Source organism: Ambystoma mexicanum, chromosome 7p (genome assembly GCF_040938575.1).
Source record: "Ambystoma mexicanum isolate Mex_15411 chromosome 7p, UKY_AmexF1_1, whole genome shotgun sequence".
Lineage (NCBI taxonomy): Eukaryota > Metazoa > Chordata > Amphibia > Caudata > Ambystomatidae > Ambystoma > Ambystoma mexicanum.
In genome coordinates, this window is record NC_090939.1 from 832,478,419 (window position 1) to 832,500,524 (window position 22,106).

Below are 22,106 nucleotides of genomic sequence, written 5' to 3' on the forward strand. Positions count from 1 at the left end.
GAAAGCATTTGCAGCATGCATTTGCATTTCCGCAGCAGAATCTGGAAAAAGTCGCTGACAGTGCAAAATCATACTGTGATAGAAAGACATCTGTGTGAGAGTATGAAGTAGGTGATCAGGTGTTCAAGTTTGATTTCTGAAAAGGTAAACACAAGAATGCCACATTTCTAGCATCTTGGCATGGCCCGTACAAAATTGTGGACAAGGTTTCATCTGAATTAAGGTAAAGGAAGTAGAGCTGCCCGTGGAATAATTTGTCCATGTTAACCAAATCAAGCCATTTCACCCGAAAAATTAGGTGTAATTTAATTGGGCGATTCTATTTATCCTGTTGACCCTGACTTCTTTAGGAAGAGGGGTGTCTTCGTCTCTAAACTGAAAAAAATCCCTAAACTGTCAGCTTCCCCAACAAAGGCCTTTAAGTGCAAGGGGGGTCTGAAATCCAAAATTCTCAAATCATCCCAATTGTTGCTATCTAGCTTCCCCAGTAAAGGCCTTTAAGTGGAGGGGTCTGAAATTCGAAATTCTCAAATTATCCCCATGTTTTGCTGTGTAGCTTCCCCAACACAGGCCTTTAAGTGGAGGGGGTTGAAATCCGAAATTCTCAAAACATCCTACACTTTACTGTCCAGCTTCCCCAACACAAGCCTTTAAGTGGAGGGGGGTCTGAAATCCCATATTCTTAAATCATCCCAATTTTGCTGTACAACTTCCCCCACAGAGACCAGCGTAGGGGGGGGTCTTAAAAACAAACTGCTAAATCACCCTTTGTTTATTTTAAAGAAAAATTGGGGGTGAAATCCTAATTGCCATATACATTTGTCCAAATCTGTTCACAAAACTGCTAGCCTTTTAAGCGGGCAGGAAACTCGAAATTGCACAGCATTGCATCCGTAACTGATTTATTTAATTGACCAGTGCACAGTATTCCTTGAATTGAAATTTGTATAAAATAAACTACTGTGATTTGAATTTTCTCAGCCGATTGGTGCGATTTATTTGTTTACCAGGAAGTTAATTGTGAGCCACAAAGAAGGTGGCATGTGTAGTTTATTGTGATTTCTATTACCTATAATTCAAATAAAAACAAATATATTTCCTGTACACCGGCCTGTTTTTTGGCTCATTGGTAGCTCAGGGGGAGGGATCCAAAGGGCATGATATGAGGCTGAGATAGGGCTGAATAAAGAACTAACATTAAACTATTTATTGTGCGACACCTAGATTGGGGAGGGAAGGAACTCCCTATGTTGAGGGTGACCTCTCAATAAACCGTTACAATGTTTTATGACTTTTTTGTAATTTATACTTTGCGCTCCATTTCCCTTGTTTCTCTTTAGATGTCTGTTAGTATGACAACAATTAAGGGTTGCATAACTGCTTGCATACAGCACTCAGCTTTTGTTATTAGGAGTTGAGTGTGCACTGTGGTTAAATGATGCCAATTCATCAGCTTCATTTGGAATTTGGACAGTTCAATTACTGCCCAATCTGATCTCGAGAACGCCTCACATTGAGGGATGGCAGGGTTTGAACGTATGTTGGGATTTGTAAGTCCATGTCCCGTCCTTTGTTCTCCAGCAGCATTTACCCTTCGCCGCGGTCTACTCTTGTATGGATTACACTCAGCCATTCTACTTGGCAGCCCCAAAATGACTATTCAGAGTTTGGCCAGTAGAACAGATGCAAAGGTAACCCCCGTTCAATAAGCTTCCACATTTCAACTAGATCAACATGCACCCAAGCTACCCGAAACCATGACTCCCCACCAGCATCCTTCCATCCTCAATATTTAGCACCTTTAACCTCTTTCCAATCCTCTTATCTTACACCTGCTTCTATTTCTTCTGAGGACTAAAGTCTGTATACCCCAGCTAGGGGCAAACCATACTCACCTCTAGACAAGCATAGGCAGTCTCAGACCACTACAGTGGGGATTTGGCGCAGTATACAGCCTTAGTCACTTCGAATATCATACTCCATCTTTGTTGTGACAGACAGTATGTTCTTTCGGAACAGGAAATGCACCCCGCTTAAGGTTGTGCAACAGAACTGCACTAAATAACAGGAATGGCAGAATGCTCCGATTGTTAGCCTCCCTTTCTGTGTCCCCAGCTGGCCTGGTAGTTTGTTGAAGTAAAAAAGAAACAATGAACACATCGCCCAGACCTAAACACAAATCCCAATGAAGCCATGACTCTCGCGGGGGCAGCATAGTTGAAGAATGTACCGGCTGGCACCCTCCATTGCTCCTGGATTTGGTGAGGAAGATAGATTCGTGTAGTATCCCTTGCGAAGCTGAAAGACCTTGTCCGTCACGCTGGGGCAATGTCCCTGTCTTTATTTCCACCATTGTTCCTGCTTTATTTACAGAAGTTGAAATCAATGTGTCAGTGATTACACTGTACACAATGGTATGGTGTAGACACTGTTGAAGAGCTCTGCCTTGCGTATGCGCAAACGGCAGGAATTACTGCGGATTCCCCATAACCATGTAGTGCAAAGGACGGGAGCCAGGGGGGATCCCCGATTCCCGTGTCCTGCACAGCATGCATGCAATGACTCCCTTATGCACGCGTGCCACCTGCGCGGACAGGTCTAAATCCCGTGCAAATAGCATTTCTGCACAGACACGGAGCTGGCTGCATTGTTTTCAGTGATTTTGCTGCCCTCATTAGAAAACGTGCCTCATATGCCCTGGCCTGCTTGCTGTAGGGCTGATGATTGCAGACACCTGTCATGCTTGTTGAGCTGTCCACCGACGTTTGGTGCCCTACACATGGTGCCCTCAAACTGTTGAGCTGTCCACTGACGTTTGGTGCCTGCAAGCTACTGCTGTAACCAACCTGCTTTAGCAAAAAGCACCTAGATGCCTCTGTGCTTGGCGCGCTATGTAAATGTCAGATTAAATAAATAAATACATCTTCGCTGGGAGGTCACTTTTTTATGTGAAGTGTCTGGGAAACCAATACCCTCCAATGCAGAACTTTTAACGTTCTGATGAATTGAAGAACTCAACTAACATGTTTGCCGCCTAGCACGCATGCAATTCACGCATGTAGCAGAGCACTTCTACTGCCCCAGAAATCTACAGGATTCTGCTACACGATTCCAACACCCCCCTTGATTTCGCCCAACCTTACCCCCGCAGACGGTCCCTTCCATGTCTTGGCACTGCCGGTCATCGCATTCACAGTTCTTGCCGTGCACCCTGCTGTCTCCGGGCGGGAAGCAGGAGCACTGTCCACACTCGCATTTACCTAGAAGGAAACAAACACAACACGGAAAAGGTCAGGACATTTCTGACTCACGCATAACGTTGGTATGCGCTGCACGTAAACCGAGATAAACAAATGACTCACAGAGAAATCAAACGCAAGGAACGCACACACCTGTCCACAGACATTACCATCTCTCCTGGAAGTCTATAGGCGAACGGCTGCACAATAAGGCGGAAGACAACTCAAAAAGCCAGGCTACTAATTTGACTCCGACAAACATTACTTTCCCTTGTGTTGCACACGATTCTCAATTATCACTGTGGTCTCTTCAAGGGCTCGCCCTAAACGTTTGAGGGTGCAACTTTTAGAAAATATGCTTTCAAAGCGTTCGAGAAATAGCCAGGGATGAGAGTTCTTTGCACGGGAAATTGCAAGTGTGCATGTCTTGTAAATGTGACTTTGAAGGGTACGACACGTCGCAAACCTCTCATTTAAAGAGACAGGAAAGTAGCTTCGAATGTGACCTAGGATTCCAAATTGAGGGGAGTTGGGAGCTATTTCACTCCGGCTTGAATACTAGAAGGGCCTTGTTGGCTTGACACCAACAACCAGGGCCGGTCTTAACTTTGGCAGTGCCCAGGGTGAGTCAACAACATTTAGCAATGGGGTCCCTGGAGGGAGCAGGGGCGCCACATTTTTAGTTGCTGTGTTTGCTCTATTTAATGAAGTGATTAAATTCCCACTCCCATGCTGGAGCGGGGACTTAATAACTTCAAAAGAGTGCGGCTGTCAACGCAGCAAAGAGCTGCCTTTTAAAGGCTGCCCCATGCTGGTTTGACAGCCATGCTCTACTGTAATAAAAAAACACTCTCTCATGCTGACCCAGCATGAGAGTAGGGAGCATTTTATTAAAAAAAGGGCACCTGCCACACCTTCACCTTCCACGCCAGCTCAAGGGGAGCCCTTGAAAGACTCCCCGTGAGCTGGTGTGACAGGTGTGCTAATGTGGCGCCCCAGGCGGTCACAAAGCTGGCCCTGTCAACAACAACCTGGAGCTACTTTTGGCTCCACAGTCCAACTAATGTTGAACACCTATGTGAATTTAACTATGTGTATTTGGGATAATAATACTATACAATAAAAGGCCAGATGTATGTTTGTCCGAAGTATAATCATGCCCGCTTCGCCTGTTATCACCGCTAGAGGGAGCTGTTGCCTTACGCATACAACAATAAGACTTCAAGTTCCGAAGCAGGATGTGAATGGTGCAACCATTTGAGTGCCAGACATTCTGGTGCAGCTGTTTTGCGGCATGTCCCATTTCAGCACGCCCTGTTAGCCACAAGAAACAGGGCATAGGGACTTTTAGGCACGAGTATGTTTCGGCGCATAGTGGTCTGTGTTTAACCTTTGGGGACTTGACTTTGGCACTTTGTGTTAATTACGTGCTTCATCTATTCTGAACAATTTTTTCCACAGTGCAATTGTGCTCAATGCAACCTATGTGCTTAACTTTCACCTAATTTTCAACCAACAGTCATATGCATTATTGTGATAATTTGCAGCCATTGCACGCCTGCTGCTAATTCACTGGCTTCTGCCAGGAGTGAGTTGCAAATCCATCAGCATGTGCCCTGAACGCCACAATAGCGCCAATATGGAGAGCACTTTATTAAGGTTGCGTTGTCATTTTCCCACCTAGGAAATATGTCCCTTATATTCTAGACCTCTTTGTTAACCAAGCCATTATCTTTACATGATTAGAGGCAGGACTCAGGACCTGCACTAAACCAGTAGGCAGGCTGCAATTAAGCAATATGACCCGAGCGGCCAGGGCATTACCGACTCAAGTAATGCCCCGGGGCCCATAGTTATAGGCCCAAGCGAAGCAATGGCCTTAACAAAGGCTCCGGGGCATTACCTGAGTCGGTAAGGCCCCCGCCACAAGGGTCATATTGCTATTAGTACCCCGGCACGCAATATCTGCGGGACCGGGGCACTAAAAGCATTTTTTTCTGTCCAGAAATGCTGCAGTGTTTCGGGACAGAAAAAAAAAAACAACCAAGAAAATGCCCATCGGGAAAGGGAAAACGGGGTCCGTTTTCCCTTTCCCTGGAGGCCATCAGGAGTGGACGCGCTTGGAACAGAAGTGTTCCCAGCGCGTCCGCTCCCGAAAGAAAAGGAGCAGAAGGTAAGTGGGGTTGGGGGACGGGAGAGAAGAAAAAAAGCAACAAAAAAAAGAAAAAAAACATACATGCGTCCCGGTGGGGGACGATGGAAACCTCCAGCCGTGTGGAGGCGCGGAACGGGGATGGCCTTGCTCTGAGTCTCCACATTGTTGGAGGCTGCTATCGTCCGCCGCCGTGGACGAAGGAGCAAGAAGGTAAGTGGGGTGGGGAGGGCAGGAAGGAGGGAGAAAAGGAAAAAAAAAAGCTTTACCCGGATTCGGAACCAGGTAACAACCTGGTGAGAGCCAATCAGAATGCGTGTTGCCTCCCTGCCCAATTAAAGTCCTTTCATTACCCTTTATTCAAAGAATGAAGGAGCTCGCAAGTGGCCGTGGCAAATGTCGAGCCTTCAGCCTGTATTTCTATTTCAGCTTAAGTCACATGAATTCTGCGGCTCAAAGTCCTACATTTGTTCAGCAAATGTAAAACTGCAAAACCCAGAATGCCAAGCGGTGTGAGCTTAAAGAAAAAGGATTGTTTAAATATATTCTCCCATCTGTCATTGGTCTGTTCCTGGGATCAGGTGTACTTTGTTCAGCCTGGTGTGGGCAAAACAAAGGAAGCACCGCAAAGCATGACAAGAAGGCTTGTGACAGACAGAGTCCTGTCAAGGGTGTGCCCTTGGCAAAGCTGCCCTTTCGCCACCTCTGCTCTCTCTTCAGTGAGTGGGTTAGTGGGCACCATTCTTCAACCAATGACGACGACTTTAATTTTAATTAAGGCAGATATATGCATTCATCCTAAACAAATATAACATTTCTTGCAAGTTACCTTATTTCACAACTGTCATAGGGAAACCACTGAAAGCAAATGGAGTGCCACAGTCATTCAGGAAACTGAACATTAAAATCTTCCCCACTGCACAAGGCGGATTACATATACTGTGATTTTGCATGAGGGAGTTTAGTGGCAGCTGCAACATCAGCTGTGTCTAAATGACCCTTGCACCAAATCACCAGCACTGAATTGGCTTTCTCACCACTCTGGCCGTGCTGAAAGGGGTTCTGTGGCCAAAGTGGTGTGTCGAAATTGCTGGCACTAAAGGGCTCCCGCCAAAACATGGCATACTGTTTACGTTAATCTTCCAGGCAAACAAAATGTGTATTTCAACAATGATAACATACAATTAGCTTCAGAAAAGGCCCAAGACAGGGATACCAATTTAACAGCATACTTCAAGTTGCATACACTAAGAAAATATATACATTTAAAAAAATACATTTAAACAGAAAATCATTTGATCAAGCACTTATTTCTCGAACAAAATAAATTACCCTTTTTAAATGTACTTATGTATTATGTAATTATTCATTGTAATATTTCTTGGTATGTATTATATCCGTAATATTCTTCATGTACGTTTTAAACTTTAGTTGACTTCAATTTACTATAATGTATGATCTTATGTCTACTTCGAATCATGCTACACGTGAATTGTATTACTCTGACATTCCGCAACATGATATATTTGAGTCCAAAACCGGTAAGTGGAATCCAAGACAATGCGGAACAGATACAACAATTGGCCATTTGTAATACGTTTAACTTTCAAATGTTTCTGTGCGATTGTGTTTGAGGTTACTACTCCTCCACGTTAAAGGAGCAAGATCCTTTCAAATTAATTTTTTTCAATCAACATAAATTACGTTAAAATACACCACAGATTATATTTACTCTCTGAAAATGTTTTCCTTTACGCACGTTAGCCTGCTTTCCACCAGTCTATAAATAAACATTAGGACACATTTATACGACATTTAAAGTATAAGCGATCATAAATAATGTACAAAGTGATAAGTGCATTCTATGTGAAAGTTAGATTTGCAGAACATTATGTACTAGCTTGTTGTTCCCCATTGGTAGCTTGTGTTCACGCATTAAAGCTGGATACCAAGACTCTGGGCCTCATTCCGAGTTGTGCGGTAAGGTATAACGGGCACCGGTAAGGAGACCGGTGCCGGTAATCCCTTACTGCCCAATTCCGAGGTCCCTTAGCGGGAACCGTAAAGGACGTGTGGTCTGACCGCTATGGGACCAGGGCGCTAATTCTGGGCCTGCTGTTCGCAGGCCCGTTATTAGCGCCTTCCCCACTCCCGTTGAGCCCTATGGGGGCTCAAATGGGAATGGGGAATGGTGGGTTGAATGGGGATTTACCGGGTCCTCCAGGGTCGGAATGACCCGGTAAGTCCCCATTGAACCAGACCGGACCCGGACCCGGTTTGGGAGGCCGCTATGGTGCTAATAGCACCATGGCTACCACCCAACTCGGAATAACCCCCACTGCCTTTCGCTGTTGCTTATCCAAACTTATTTTAGATTCCAGTTAAACCTCAAGCAGAATACTGCAAAGTCAACCTATAATGTCACTTATTCCTCGGTTTCCGTTTCATCCAAGATAAAGTGATTTAATTGAGCATAGTGGTGTGCCAGGAATGAAGACAGACAGCCTTGCAGGAAAGCGTCTGTTAATCCATAGTTGTGCCTCATGCATGAGCAATGATAAGCAGCAATACCGACCACCAGCACAAGGGAAATCTGGACGAAAAGTTCAACATATTTTTAAGCGGATGGCAACCAAAGACAACCAAAGACAAAGTCCTGTTATTGGTAGACTTCAATTCCAAGAGTCAGCTGCTGCTTATTGGTTCCATAGCAAAATGGCCTGTAGACAAGGGATGAACTATTGAGGAGGGTTCTGATAGTCGGATAGAAAGGAAAGAACAACCAAGAAGGTAACAATATTATTATCATTATCAGTATTATATCTATTACTATTACTCCTGCTCCTACTACTACTACTACTACTACTACTACTACTAATAATAATAATGATAATAATATAAACCTACAATAATTAGCATCTAACAAACACAACTTCGTTGTTTGGAGATTATTATTTTTTTCAATATTTTATGAGCAACCAATAATGTATTCCAACTCAGTGGTACGTCAGTGCTTGGTTCAGAAATCACACAACACATCATATGTTAATTCTACTTAATGTTTTTATATGTCTTTTCAACTTGCTCACTTTCTTCTTTGTGTGCTTGATAACAGGGAACATTTGGGGTCAACTCAGGTTTCAGGTTTTCTCATTTTCATGCATAGGCTCTGAATAGGACAATTGTTATTATTATCATGGACCTTGCCAAGAAGTATAATTTTCAGTTGCACTTCCTCAAGGGCAGTCTACATTTCCTCATCTTCCCCCAGAAACTCAACATCTCCAGAGCCCTGGTTCTCTATAGGCTAGATTACTGCCGCAGCCTCTTCCTCAACCTGCCACTTTCCTCCCTTCGCCCCTTTCAATTAATCCAGAATAGGACTGCATGGCTTATTCTTGGCCTCAAGCTCAGGCACCACATCTCTCCAGCCCTAGCATCTCCCCACTGGCTCCCGGTGACTGCAAGGATCAAATTCAAGACTCTTTGCATTATCCACAAGGTTGTCTGGGGCCTGGGACCTCATTAACTTCCTTCCCACACCTGCTCATCCTTCTTCCACTATCTCTGTCCCCCCATCTGACTGTTGTACCACCCCCGTATCCCTGACTCTTCTTGTCAGACCACTCTCTCCTTTTCTCTCACCTGGGTGCTCTCGGCCCCCTGACCACATCTCACCCAGCCCTGCCAACCTCATTCATGAACATCCATCCGATTAAACGAGTGTCAGCTGCTGCCTTCGCATCTACCCTCATCCCACCTCTCTCCCCACTACAGACTTTACCTCTGACTCTGCTCACAGCAACCTTCATCTTGCCATCACTAATACCCTTGACATTCTTGCCTCAGTCATCAGGATCTGCCTGAAACATGCCTCCGAGCGTAACACCTGGTAGGACTCCGAACTTGCAGCCCTGAAATGAAAGCGCAGAGCTGCAGAATGGAAGTAGCAGACCTCAGGATCACCCTTTGACAAACTGGATGGTCGCCTGCTCCAAAAGCAATACAGATTCTCCACCCACACCCAGAAAAGGGCCCACATCCAGGCTCATGTCTCTGGTGCATCCAACAACACTTCTGAACTCTTTAAAATCTGCAGGGAACTGGCCAACCCTTCCACAGTCTCCTCCACACCTCTTCCTCCCAGGTCCTCTGCAATGCACTGGTCACACACTTCAATGCAAAAACGCTGGACATCCTGAGCACTATTGCATCCCACCGCCCCCTCCCCTTACCCTGCCCCTGTCTCCTATGGCCTCCCATCCTCCCTCTGCCTTTCTCTCCTCCTTCTCTCCTATCACACCCGATGAGGTCACCAGAGTTGTCCGCTCCATGAAGGTCTCCTCCGAACAGGTTTCCCCCTGCTCTTCCAGAACCATTAAGGGCAATATTGTCTCTCTTGCCCCTGCACTTGCTGATTTCTGCAACCACTCTTTTGCTACTGGATCTTTCCCCTCCTCCCTCAAACACTCCCTTATGCACCCCCTCCTGAAAAAACCTTCTACAGACGCGTCCTGTCCAGCCAACTACCGCCTCATACCTATCACCCCCTTGCTTGGGAAACTCTTGGAGAAGCTGGTCTTCCCCCAACTGACCCAGCACACAGAACTTGTTGGTTGCCTCCACGACCACCAATCCGGATTCTGAGCATCTAGAGGCACCGAAACCTGTATTCTGAACACCCGTAAAGAACTGCTTGCATCTCTTGATTCCAACTCTTTAGCTGTTCTCATTCTACTCGATCTCTCCTCTATATTTCATATGGTCAACCACTCCATCCTCATAAAATGGATGTGCTAGGTATCTCAGAGTGGCCACCGGACTGGCTGACCTCCTTCCTCAATGACAGTCCGTCCCAGGTTATTCTGGGCTCTTTCTCCTCCCCCATCTCTTTCTCCACCTATGGTGTCCCCGAGAGCTCCAAAATTTCTCGCTTGCTCTTTTAAACCTGTCTTGCTCCGCTTGCACACCTCATTTCTACCTTCTCCCTTAACTTCCATTGTTATGCAGATGACACGCAACTCTTCTTCAAACTTCCATCTCACCCTCTCCTAACTTCCTCCATCATTCCTGTCTGCCTATCTTCCCTCCAGTCCTGGTATACTTAGAGACTTGAACCAGATCTTCTTAAGTTAAGGAAACTCTCAAGACTTTCCTTTTCTCTTCCTCCTTCCCTCTCCCCGTCCCTTGTTAACTCAGCATCTGGCACTGTGACCGATCCCTTCAGAGTCATATGGGAGCCTTACCACCCCTACCACTCCCCCCAGCATCCTTTTCCAGCACTTGCCCTCGTGCTCCCTGCCCTGGACTAGCCCAAGTTGGTCTTCACTATCCACTGCACGTATCCCCCCCTTGCCCTGGCACTTGTCATCTTAACCCACCCAGCACTTGCCCACCCCCACCCTAGGAGACTGCACACTCTTTCACTTCTCCCTCTACGCCCTCCCCTTTGCACTTACCACCTTATCATATACTTGCACGGCAGGATTGTCACAAGGCCAATATGACAGTCGTTCTACTTTTTTGATTCCATGCCCCACCCCCATCTTGTCTTGTACTGTCTGGAAACACGTGTATAGGTGCCATGAAAATGTTCAATAAATACATAAACTGCAATACAAACAGGGTTTCTGGTTTTTAGTGTTTATGTCTGCTCAATTTTAGTGCTGTTTTTTCAGTGTTTTCTCAAAATTTAAAAAGTCTGTTTATTATTTTTTATACATTTTTTGCAGAAATTAATTGAGCTCAACTGTGTTTTTTGCAGTGTATAGAGTGTAACAATAGTATGCAACAATGTTCTTTCTCACTGATTCCTTAGACACCCAACTCCCGCTTACCTGTTGCTTGCCTTATCTCAACATACGTAGAGGAACAGAAGCAAAGAGCCTGGGAGCATGAATGCTGATGCTGCAAGTACAATGTAACACTGTTTTTATTCGTAAAAAAAAGTGTTTGTCAGTGGTCGGGGTTGTTTAGAGGACATGTGGCCAATTTCAGGCCCATTTTTATGTTTGGGTCCAAGTGAATGGATTGTTCAACAATGGCTTAGAATTTGCTACAATTTCTCACAACAGCCCCTGTCCACCAACAAATATTTATTTTTACAAAAAAAAAGGATGTAACAGAGATTGTTCGGTGCTTGTCCGTGTCTTATTCTAACACTTCATATGTTGGAATAGCCACAAAGATAGCCTGAGGTCACAAAGACATATGCTGCAAAATCTATGTTAAATACTTGTTTAGTTGCAAAGATAAATATGTGTCTCTAGTTGGGGTGGCAGGTAGGGCTATTTTGAAGAATTGTGGCAAAATTCGAGATAGGATTATTTTTAGGGGTGCCTGAATTCATGGTCACATAAAAAGGCTCCAAATTGGCTACAATTGTTCAAAGTAGCACCTGCCCAACGACAAATACGTTTCTTTTACAAAAGAAAATGATCTATTTTTTTTTGTTTTAATGTCTCTGCATGCCTTATTCAAACCCTACATTCAAGAGAGTGGAAAAGCAGGATCTGGGGGCACAAATATTGACAATGAAAAATCAGTGTTAAACCATTTTTTGTAAATACAAATATTTGTCAGTGGTCAAGTACTATTTTGAGGAGTTGCAGACAATTTTCAGACGTGGATCAGCAGCCACATTTGTCTCCACTTCTGCAATATACCCCTGAACCACTGCTAAATATTGGTATTTTCTTGTTTTTGTTATGAAGAAAACAATGTAACTTAGAATGTGCAGTGTTTTTTAATAAGATTAGGGGAGAGGAAGCAATGAGAGAAATAATACAGGCATACTAGAGGGAGGTGTGCCTTCTCCTGTTGTAGCCCTCTCTCCAGCCACCTCTTCTTCATGCCCCTCACCCTAAAGCCCCTCACTTCCTTTCTCCCATTAAGGCACCATTGGGAGGGAGGGAGACAGTGGTTTTTTGGTTTAAACTGAGGAGGGACTTTTCTCCCAGTATTGTTTTACCAGGGTTTATCGGATTCAACTGAAAACCTGAAAGCCTAGATACACCTAACCCAACGTATGCAGCATCAGGTGTCTTATTTGTGAATCATTATTCATTATTAGTTCTTGTTGTGCTGGAGCATGGAGTGAAGCCTATCTGGATTTTTGCCCCAACTCAGTTAGGCAATAAGTAGAATTCTAGAAACTAGTTTGACCACAGGCAAGGGGATAAATAGCACCAATGCTGATTCCTTGCTGCTTTGCATAAATTCTAAGAGCCCTTTGGGAACATAAATATGACCACAGGACTATATATTTGTAAAATATGTCACTGATAAAAGGATTTCTGAAATCACTTAGTGCATAATGTACATAATTCAAACTGGGCTTGGTGTTCATTTAATGTTTTGTAACAATCATCCTAACATTAAAGTGTTTGTAACCAAGAACAATATATACTAAATTGGAAGGTCTCAGAGTTTGCATTTGAGGATGAAATGACTGAGATCGCTCTCATACTATTTGGATGAAGGACCCTGTGATAAGAGACAAAGCTCTGTGCTTCTTGTTTTTTTTTTCTTGTGTGCGGGAGCTGAGAGGAGCCCAGAATCAGGATCCGGACCGGCACAGTGTCAGAAGTAAGTGGAAGGAAAATGTAATGTTGTATGCATGTGTACATGGGTGCATGTGTGAATGGGCGAGTATTTGATGTATTGTTGGCTGGGAGCATTTGAATGCATGAATTTTTGTTTGAATAAGCGACAAAAGGCTGTTAGAATGCATGAATATGTGTTTGAATGAGTGAGTGAATGCTGTTTGAATGTGCAAATATGTGTTTGAATATGCGAGTAAATGCTGTGTGAATGTGTGTTTGAATGAGCAAGTAAATGCTGTGTGAATGCTGTTTGAATGCGTGAATGTGTATTTCAATGCATGAGCAAATGCTGTGAGAACACCTTTTTAGATGAATGCTGGGTGAATGCTGCATGAATTTGTGTTTGAATGACTGAATGAATGTGGGTGAGCATGTATTGGGTTTGCGCCAACCTGGGAGGCTGATCTGGCCTGGGTGGGGAGGTGTGGAGGGGGGAGGAAGGGGAGGAGGATAGATGTTTTACTGTGCATTTATGATACTTTATAATAGATGCCCAGTACAAAATGTCATGTCACAGTAAGAAATAGCTAGACTGATGGCATGAGAATGCATTCTAGCCATCTAATAAGACTTACTTGCTTTAAAAGCATGATTAAGCAAGCATGATGAGTGTTATTACGTGGCTATACTGGTACTTTGATGCAATCCGGCTAGCAATGTGTTACTGTTGCATGACATTTTGTACTGGGCATAGATGTCCACAGTAAGAAATGGCTAGACCGGCTACACAAAAATGCCACTCTAGCCACATAATAACACTTAGCATCATTGCTTTAAAAATATGATAAAGCAAGCATGATAAGTGTTATTATGTGGCTACATTGCATTCTGATGAACTCAATCTAGCCATTTCTTACTGTGGCATGACAGTTTTTACTTGCCATCTGTGATAGTGTTATTACATGACTAGACCGGCATTTTGGTGCAGCCAGTCTAGCTACTATGTTACTATGGCATGACATTTAAAACTGATCATCTATGATGAAACGCACAATATAAGTGTTAATATGTGTCTCGACTGGCCTGCATTGGAGCATCCAGTTGAAACAGGTTTTCTTATTGCGGCATGGACTTTTTAATGCCAAAGCCAAAAAGAGTATGCTCTTATGTTCAGGTATGGTCATATATTGACTGAGCCAGTTTAGACATGTTTTCTTATGGTATCATTACTGGCATTATGTACGATATGAGTATGTTATCACATAGGAATAATGTTATATATAGGTGCATTCAGCATGGAAATGTATGGGCACAGACAGTGTGAACATGTTTTTATACTGGCATTTATTGTGGGGTAGGGCATCATAAAAGTGCATTGGGAAATGCTCCTGTGCATTTTTGGTAACTTGCATCTATTGGATTTTTCCATGAATGACCCTACAAAACCGATTGCAAACTGTCTGGCTTTTTAACCAATTTTTTACGTCTCAATATGATTTTTTCGATTTTTGCAGGTCGCCTAACACAAAGACCTATTGATTTTCAGCTGATTTTAGGCAGCTTACAAAAAACAAAACAAAAAACACATGTCTTCACCCTCCACCCTCAACCCCCACCCTCAGCCCCCCACTTACTGGTGGGATTAACCCAAAATTGGGGGGTTCCACCCCACCTATCCCCCACTTCCTCATCCTCGGGCTGCCGCCCTCCCCACCCAAGACACCCCCAATCTAAAAACATTCCAAAACACCCATCACACACACAAACACACAGGGACACATATACTTACCTGTTCTCCCTTGACACTGCTTCCGCGTCCTGGCGTGCCTGTCAGCCCTTGCGCACAGTCGTGTGTGGCAAGGACATGACAGTTTGATTTTGAAAGACCACTTGATGCAGTCACGGAGCAGTCTTTCTAAATCGATTTTTTTTCCGTCTTTTTTTAAAATTACCTCTTAACTTAGGGCCTTTCTTACAAGAGTGTGTTGCATAAAGCACCATTTTAACCTATCATTAAAAACATTTTCTCCGGGGGTGAACCCCCAGACTATCCTTGGTTGGTTCAGGCTCCCTCGCTATGCTTGGTTGCTCTTGCAAAGTTGTGACAAATATTTACACCCCACCAATTAAAACATTCACCAGCCGCCACTTGCAGGGTGAAAACAAACATAGTGGGTCCTTAGAACCTGCTTTATTTTTGGAAACCACGCTGTGTGCCATATTAAAAAAAGGCAAAACGGAAGAGTAGTATTTGTCGGTATAAGCCAGATGTACTGAAAGCTGCAGATGGAGAGCTACTTATTTAGAGATAACTGGTTGGTTTCGGTTTTCTGATGTCTATCATTTTGTGCAAAATACTCCATGTTTTGAAGTTACCGTGGCCTAGATTTTCCCACATCCAAGTAAAATAGTTAATTATTATTTCACATTTTTATGTATAGCACTTCATTTCTGATTCCTGATGCCTCCTGCTTTTAAGCACTGTAAAAATAGGGTTTAGTACGAAATGTAATAGTACTTAGTGTATCAACCTTAGAAGGATCCAGACTGATTCAGCCCTGCTGAAATATGACCATGGAAAGTGCAGGCTGGCACATGTCAGAGATGAGGTTTTAACTCGCTGAGCTATCCAATTGTGACATACTGGGCCTCATTACGGGTCTGGTGGTGTCGGTGCTACCGGCAGGTTGCAGTCGGACCCATAATTATTCACCGGTGCCTGACATCCTGCTGCCACTGGCAGATTACAAACCCGGCGGACTGGAAAGTCAGGGGACTACCGAAGCCCCACTACCGTTGTTAATGGTGCCTGTGTTTCCGTGACGGGTCTGCCTACCGTGGCCGCTGTGCCCGGCAGGGTCAGACCTGTCAGGCATGGCGGCTCCGCACGTAAACACGTAGTTTTCCGGTCCAGAAGCAACTGTGCCAGTAAGCGTACTGGCACCTTTGTTTCCAGACCTGCAAACTTAAAATGCGGCCCTATACTGTTTAATTAATTGTACAGTTAAAAACATGTATCAGGATATTTATCCATCATCCTCTCCTGTTTCCTCCAGTCATTTTTAATAGAAAATATAGCACTACAATTATCAGGATTAGTAGTGGGCCATGAAAAGAAGTAGCTGGTAAGAAAGCTCAACAGGTTAAGTGCTCACTTCTGGTATTTATGTGTGTTCTGCAGGTCACAGCTGTGAATCGTAGCAAGGTCAGTTCAATCGTATATGCTACTCACCAAATAGCTCAGGAATGTATTGTCAACTACATTTATGGTCAGCACCATATAAGAGTACAGCACTGTGGGGTCAGAATCTTAGTCTTCCTGATGATGAACCATGAACGGACTGAAACACGTTGAGGTGTCCTTGGTTCCTGTTCAGTTTGTTTGTTATGAACTTTTGGATTAAAATGTGATTGATAGATATTGCCGCTATAAACTTGTGATGAAAGTCTTTCTGTGGTTAAAAAGAAGAAATAAAGGGTTCTGTGTTACTTATTAAAATGTTTGGGGTTTGAGTCAGCTGGCTAGTCCGATGACTTTATCCCGTACCTGGTGTACAGGTCATAAACTCACACTGGGTGGAACTACTGGACATTTGAGGATGCACTTGGAAAAAGAAAGAAGCAACTGAATATACAAAGCTGTAACTTACATATTTTGACCAAACCTAGGATGTAAGGCTATAGCAGACATGAGATTTATGCATCCTCAGAGCCTACATTACCCACACTGTTTTATGGGAGCAGCTGCAAATGTGAGGCTTTACTTGGCATATGGTTACTAGGCCTGACACGTGCAGCAATAATTGGTATAAGTTGTCAATAAATTGCATATAGGGCTATACTGGCATATGCATGGCAGTGCCTCTGGCCTATGCTGGTTCTACTTGGTCTACCTCTGTCACAATATGACTGCCTCCATGGCAAGTCAAAGCAGCACCCTAGTGAAAAATGTGCTTGGTATCTGAAAAGTCTTATATCTGGTTTAGTACTGGTTTGGTATTTTATGAAATTTAAGCTTTCTTATGTTTTAACACCCATCCGTCACTTCAGGTGATGACATTGGGGTTAAATGTCATTACATGTGATTTCACCGGCATCAAAAGGTCATATGGCATCACTCCCTGTGAGTTTGAGGTCACTTCTTCTACCCGGGGCATTTTGAGGAGGAAGATCGAGCCAAGGGTAAGGTTGTCTCTGTGTATGTGTACGTGCACATGCCTAGTCCCTAATACATAAACGCCCATAGAGAATTATTCAGGTCTGAAATTATTTCCAGATTCTGGTTATAAAAGGCACCAATCTTCTCATCCCTACCTCCTGTCTGAAATGAAATTATAAACGAATAGGAACTATTGGACTTGTATTTGGTTGATAATATGTAGATTCAATGGCCCTCATTACAAGCATGGCAGTCCGGGAACTACGGTACCGGTAAGCATGCCGGTACCGTAGTTCCCGGACCGCCATACTACGTGCTCTGCTCGCGGGTGCCTTTTCACCCGCCAGGTTTTTCCTGGCGGGTGTAAGGGCACCCGTGAGTAGAGCACGTCGGATGCACCGGCACAACTCTGTATGCACCGGTGCATCCGACCTCCCCATCCCCATTCAGCCCTATGGGGCAGAATGAGGATCGGGAGGCCCTTGATTCCGGCAGCCGTAAATGGGCAATTACCGGGTCCGCCGAGCTTGGCATGAACCGGTTCTTGCCCATTCACGGGTGCTGGAAAAATGCAACCGCACCCTTAATAAGGACATGGCTACCGCCAGAGTTATAATGAGGGCCAATGTAATAACCTCCCATGGTTTCTCAATGAATGCTTCTCAAAATGTTGTCCATATCTCTTTCAAATGTGATTTAGGGCCAGGTGCCCAATGCGGTCTGCTGAACACCATACTATTGCATGTTACCAAATGACTTCTACCCACAGTTACCCCAGACGAGGCGCACCACTGCAAGATCGTCAGCATATCCACACTGGATAGTTGCTCAAACGGCCCATCAAGACCTCCATTGACTGCTCCCAGCACTGGCACACACAAAGTAGGTGCTCCACGGCACAATATGCATACACACTAGGTCACCCACACATGGGAGTGGAGCAACCCTCCCCACAGATTGTAAACTTCAGAATGCTATAGCTCTATAACTATCTTATAGACTTCAGTTTCTAAAAATGCATTCTCGCATTACAGGCACATGAGTCTACTTCCCTCTGGACACAGTTCCCACAAGTTATGTATGCCAGTCAATGTACACCTGATGCAGAGTAAGCAACGTTCCAATAGAAATTGTCAGCACCTACAAAATTTTCGATTTCCTTCACAATTCCCAGTTAAGACCAGTCAAATGCAGAGTGATCCTTTGACTCATCAACAGCGATGTGTTTTTGTGCTATGAACAATCCCATGCCTTACTCAATGTTTACATGATTGTTTTTTTATTTTTTTATTTATATAGCGCAACAAAGCCCAGGGGCATCTAGGCGCATTAACTTAAGAATATGGTTACAATAAGTGCAGTACAGCAATTACAGAGCAGGCATACAGGGGGCCTGGGTAGTGCAGGAGAAAACATACATGGAAAAGCATTGCTTCTTGTGCATTCGGATTTAGTACCTGAGCAACGTTGCCATGATCCCAGCATGTCCTCATTAACATGTTCACAATGTCATTACATATATTTGTAGTATACCATAATAGCTTCTAAATAAATAAAACCATTAACATCCTGAATATCGTTGAGTATATTATCCAAACACAAGTTACCTAGTGTGTTCCATAATTCAAAAGGTATTATCCTGAAGTTACATTGCCACAATGACATCTTCAGTGTAGACATGTACTCTCCCTGTTTCTAAAGTATGATGGCCTCCACTGGGTGATGCAACAGAGGACACGATAAAGGTAAAGAATAATGATTCCTCCTAGTTGTAGCATGTAACCCAACAAAGTCAATGGGCTCATTCAAGGTTTGGCGGCATGTTCCTAGGAAATTATGCCAAACTAAAATACTGATATTGCTGTTCAATGTGAAACCTTCCACTATTCCCCATTCCAGAGTCCCATTAGAGTCCACTGGGATTGCTTTATTACCGCATGCAGTAATATCACGCACAGCAATGAGTTTGCATAATGGTTAAAGAAGAAGTTCTCAGAAATGCAGTATGTTTCACCATCAATGTTAAACTCTAAATGAAGCCCAATGCATTTATTTAAAGCTCTTGTCATTTTCTTCACAGTTATGGAGGTGTCCCTACTGGTTGGGTCATGCAATGTTATTACAATTTATATCACGATCTGCTGCCATCCAATGGTCTCTAGGATTTCTGGTGGATGTGAAACAGACCGGTTTGTGGGCGGTTAGTGCGGAGAACAGGAATAATGAAAGGTAGGTTTGCTGTGGTGTTGATGCGAGAGCCCTGAGCTCTGCTTGCTGGTCAGTTTCTAGATGTTCTGTGTTGAGGGCACAGATGCATATGGGTCCTAAGGGGAGCCCTGTCTGCCTCTGTTGCTTGGGTGTATTGGCCCGGTTTGTGGTATGTAAGTTGGTTGTTGAGGTGTAGTGTACTGATTTTTGATGTCTTTTGAGAGGGGTCTGCAATTGCCATGTGTGGATGACCTAGTTGATATGCAAATAAATTGTGTATTGGAAATTAGTACCCGGCGAGGGCGCAATCAGAATGCAAGAGCCATTCTGATTGGCCCTCGCCGAGTCATTACCAGGCCGGGAATCCCTCCGTCGGGATGCCACGTCCTTTGTCCCCAGCGGGCGGCGTGGCAGCCCCTCAGCCAATGAGGAGGCTCGAAGCGGGGCCATCCCCGCTCCGAGACTCCCCATGGCTGAGAGGCTGCCTTCACCCCCGCCGGGGACTCGGGTAAGATTTTCTTTTTTTTTCTTCTTTTTTCCTACCCTCCCTACTTCTCTCCATCCCTCCCTCCATCCTCCCAGCCCTCCTAGCCCCACTTAACTTTTTGCTGCTGCGTCCCCGCTGGGGAACGATAGCAGGCTCCAGCTTCGCTCGGGCCTATAACTATGGGCCCCGGGGCATTACCTGAGTCGGTAATGCCCCCACCACTCGGGTCATATTGCTTAAGTACAACTGTAGCATGTTAGCTTGGGGAGCAGTCAGACATCTTGATGGGCAGATTCACCTGAAACTACATAAAGTAGGTCATGACATGGCATAGCAAAGGTTGTAAAAGGCACACGTCATCAGAAAACATTAGAATTCATAGACTATGTGGAAATGTACTTTTGGCTTGGTGTTCTCCCCGTGCTCCTGCCACTGACCTCTTGCAGGCAGGACCCATTTTACTTTCTCACTTTGCCACTTTCAGACTGTCAGACTCTGCCCCCTCTCTCTCTCTATTTCTCTCATTACCATAAGTAGGAGTTAAAGTTTAAGGGAGGCGAGAATGTTTGATTCAGAGAAACTGCTACTTAAGATATGAAGAACCAAGGCACCGCCGCTTTGAACTTTGTTAGTATATAGGTTGGCAGGCTGAGTGCAATCTCAAACCCCAATCTAACTTGCTAAGGTTCTGCGCTCAGTGGCCAGCTCAGGCCCTTTAGGGCATAGGATGGATTTCCCCCAGTTGCTCATTAGGTGATCAGGGCAGAGGCCAGAATCCCTGGTGATTTTCACCCACAAGACTACACCACTGTCTCCCACAAGTCTCAAAGTTGTCCCACACTTTGCACACAGGCCAAAATAAAATTAAATGAATACACCCCTTTATCCACCACCAGCCACGCATCACATGGTTTTGTGGTGTTCCATAACCTCTGTTTTGAATGATGCTGGCACCCTGCTGAAGGTGAAGGTGAAATGGTGAAATGAGGGGCAGGAAAGATAAAGGGTGGAGTCTGAACTTCTCACAGTGCCTCACAAAGATAGTGCACCATCCCTTATTCCTGGAGGGGTACTGTGGCTGCAGGAAGACGAAGGGTAGCAAGTAGACTGTGAAAGGGCTCGGGATGGAGATAGTAACACTGTGATCTCAAGCTTGCAATATCTCCTGTCCCGTACTAGGGACTGCTCTTTTGCACAAGCTCCAAAGGATGCTTTGTGCCAGAATTAATTAATCGCACCAGTGCAAGATCAGGTAAGAAATATGTATCTGTTTTTAGGGGTTGCCCTTACAGAGATAGGGAGAAGCCTGTCAAGGATTATCACGTGCACAAGGTGTAATCCTTTCCCAGATGGGGATCTCTTGGAGCCAGGAATGAACCGTCTGAAACATCAAAAGCTATTTGCACTACAAAAGGGGATTAAGGAGTTGCTGGCTGCCTTTCTCGAGGAAGGTGGTGTGGTGTACCAGAAGAAGGACTCAGACAATTAGAAGTAATTCTCAAGTGTTTCTATTAAAATAAAACTATCAAAACCCTTAACTAGCACTACAGCTATGAGGGAAGTCCCCTACCTAACAAAACACAAGCATAAGTGCGTTTTAATATCCAAAATAAAGTTCTTCTGTCCGAATCCTAGCCAATTTATTGATCCTACCACTTTAGAAAAAACATCAAACTAAAAATGAAATGGGAGGACTTGCACAATAGCTTCATCAGGGAGTCTGCCTGGCCCAATTTATAATTGGTTTGTTCAGGGTTTCAGTTTTTCATTTCACAAAGAAACTATCCCTTGTCGTGAACATTTCAATTCCTACAGAATTTCTTGTAAACAAACAACTAAACATTCCTCCGTTCGAGGTGTTGGTTTCTCCCCAAAGTCCTGTGATCCTCGTACCAGTTATTTTTTTATATCCAAATTGTATCAGATAGGGCAGCTGTTTACTCTGTCTTATCAGAGTTCTGTACCTTTTATTGTTTTCCCAGCCCTAATTCAAAGTGTCCATCTTTCTTTTTCAATCCCCCTTTCATAGGGTATTTGTACAGTCAGATTTCTCGGTCTCCCATAAGCTGGATAGCTTTTCCAGCTTTTATTCACAATGTTCCTATCTTTATCACTCCCCCTTTCAATGGGCTTTGCACATTCAGGTTCCTCAGGCTCCCGTACTCTTGATAGCTTTCCCAGCTCACATTCACAATCCTCATATCTTTATCACTCCTCCTTTCATAGGTTATTTGCACATTTGGGTTTATCAGGGTCCCGTAACCTTGATAGGTATGCCAGCTCATATTCACAAACTTTGTATTATCAATCCCCGTTT

The 22,106-nt window shown here is 44.2% G+C and overlaps 1 protein-coding gene across 1 annotated transcript in view; it reads right to left on the minus strand.

Moving 5' to 3' along the window:
* Positions 1-22,106, minus strand: part of ITGBL1 (integrin subunit beta like 1) — a 1,421,787-nt gene that overhangs the window by 121,591 nt on the left and 1,278,090 nt on the right. The window contains exon 8 of the mRNA XM_069637000.1: positions 3,144-3,260. Within this exon, the coding sequence (XP_069493101.1) occupies positions 3,144-3,260 (117 nt within the window). The remainder of the gene's footprint in view (positions 1-3,143; positions 3,261-22,106) is intronic.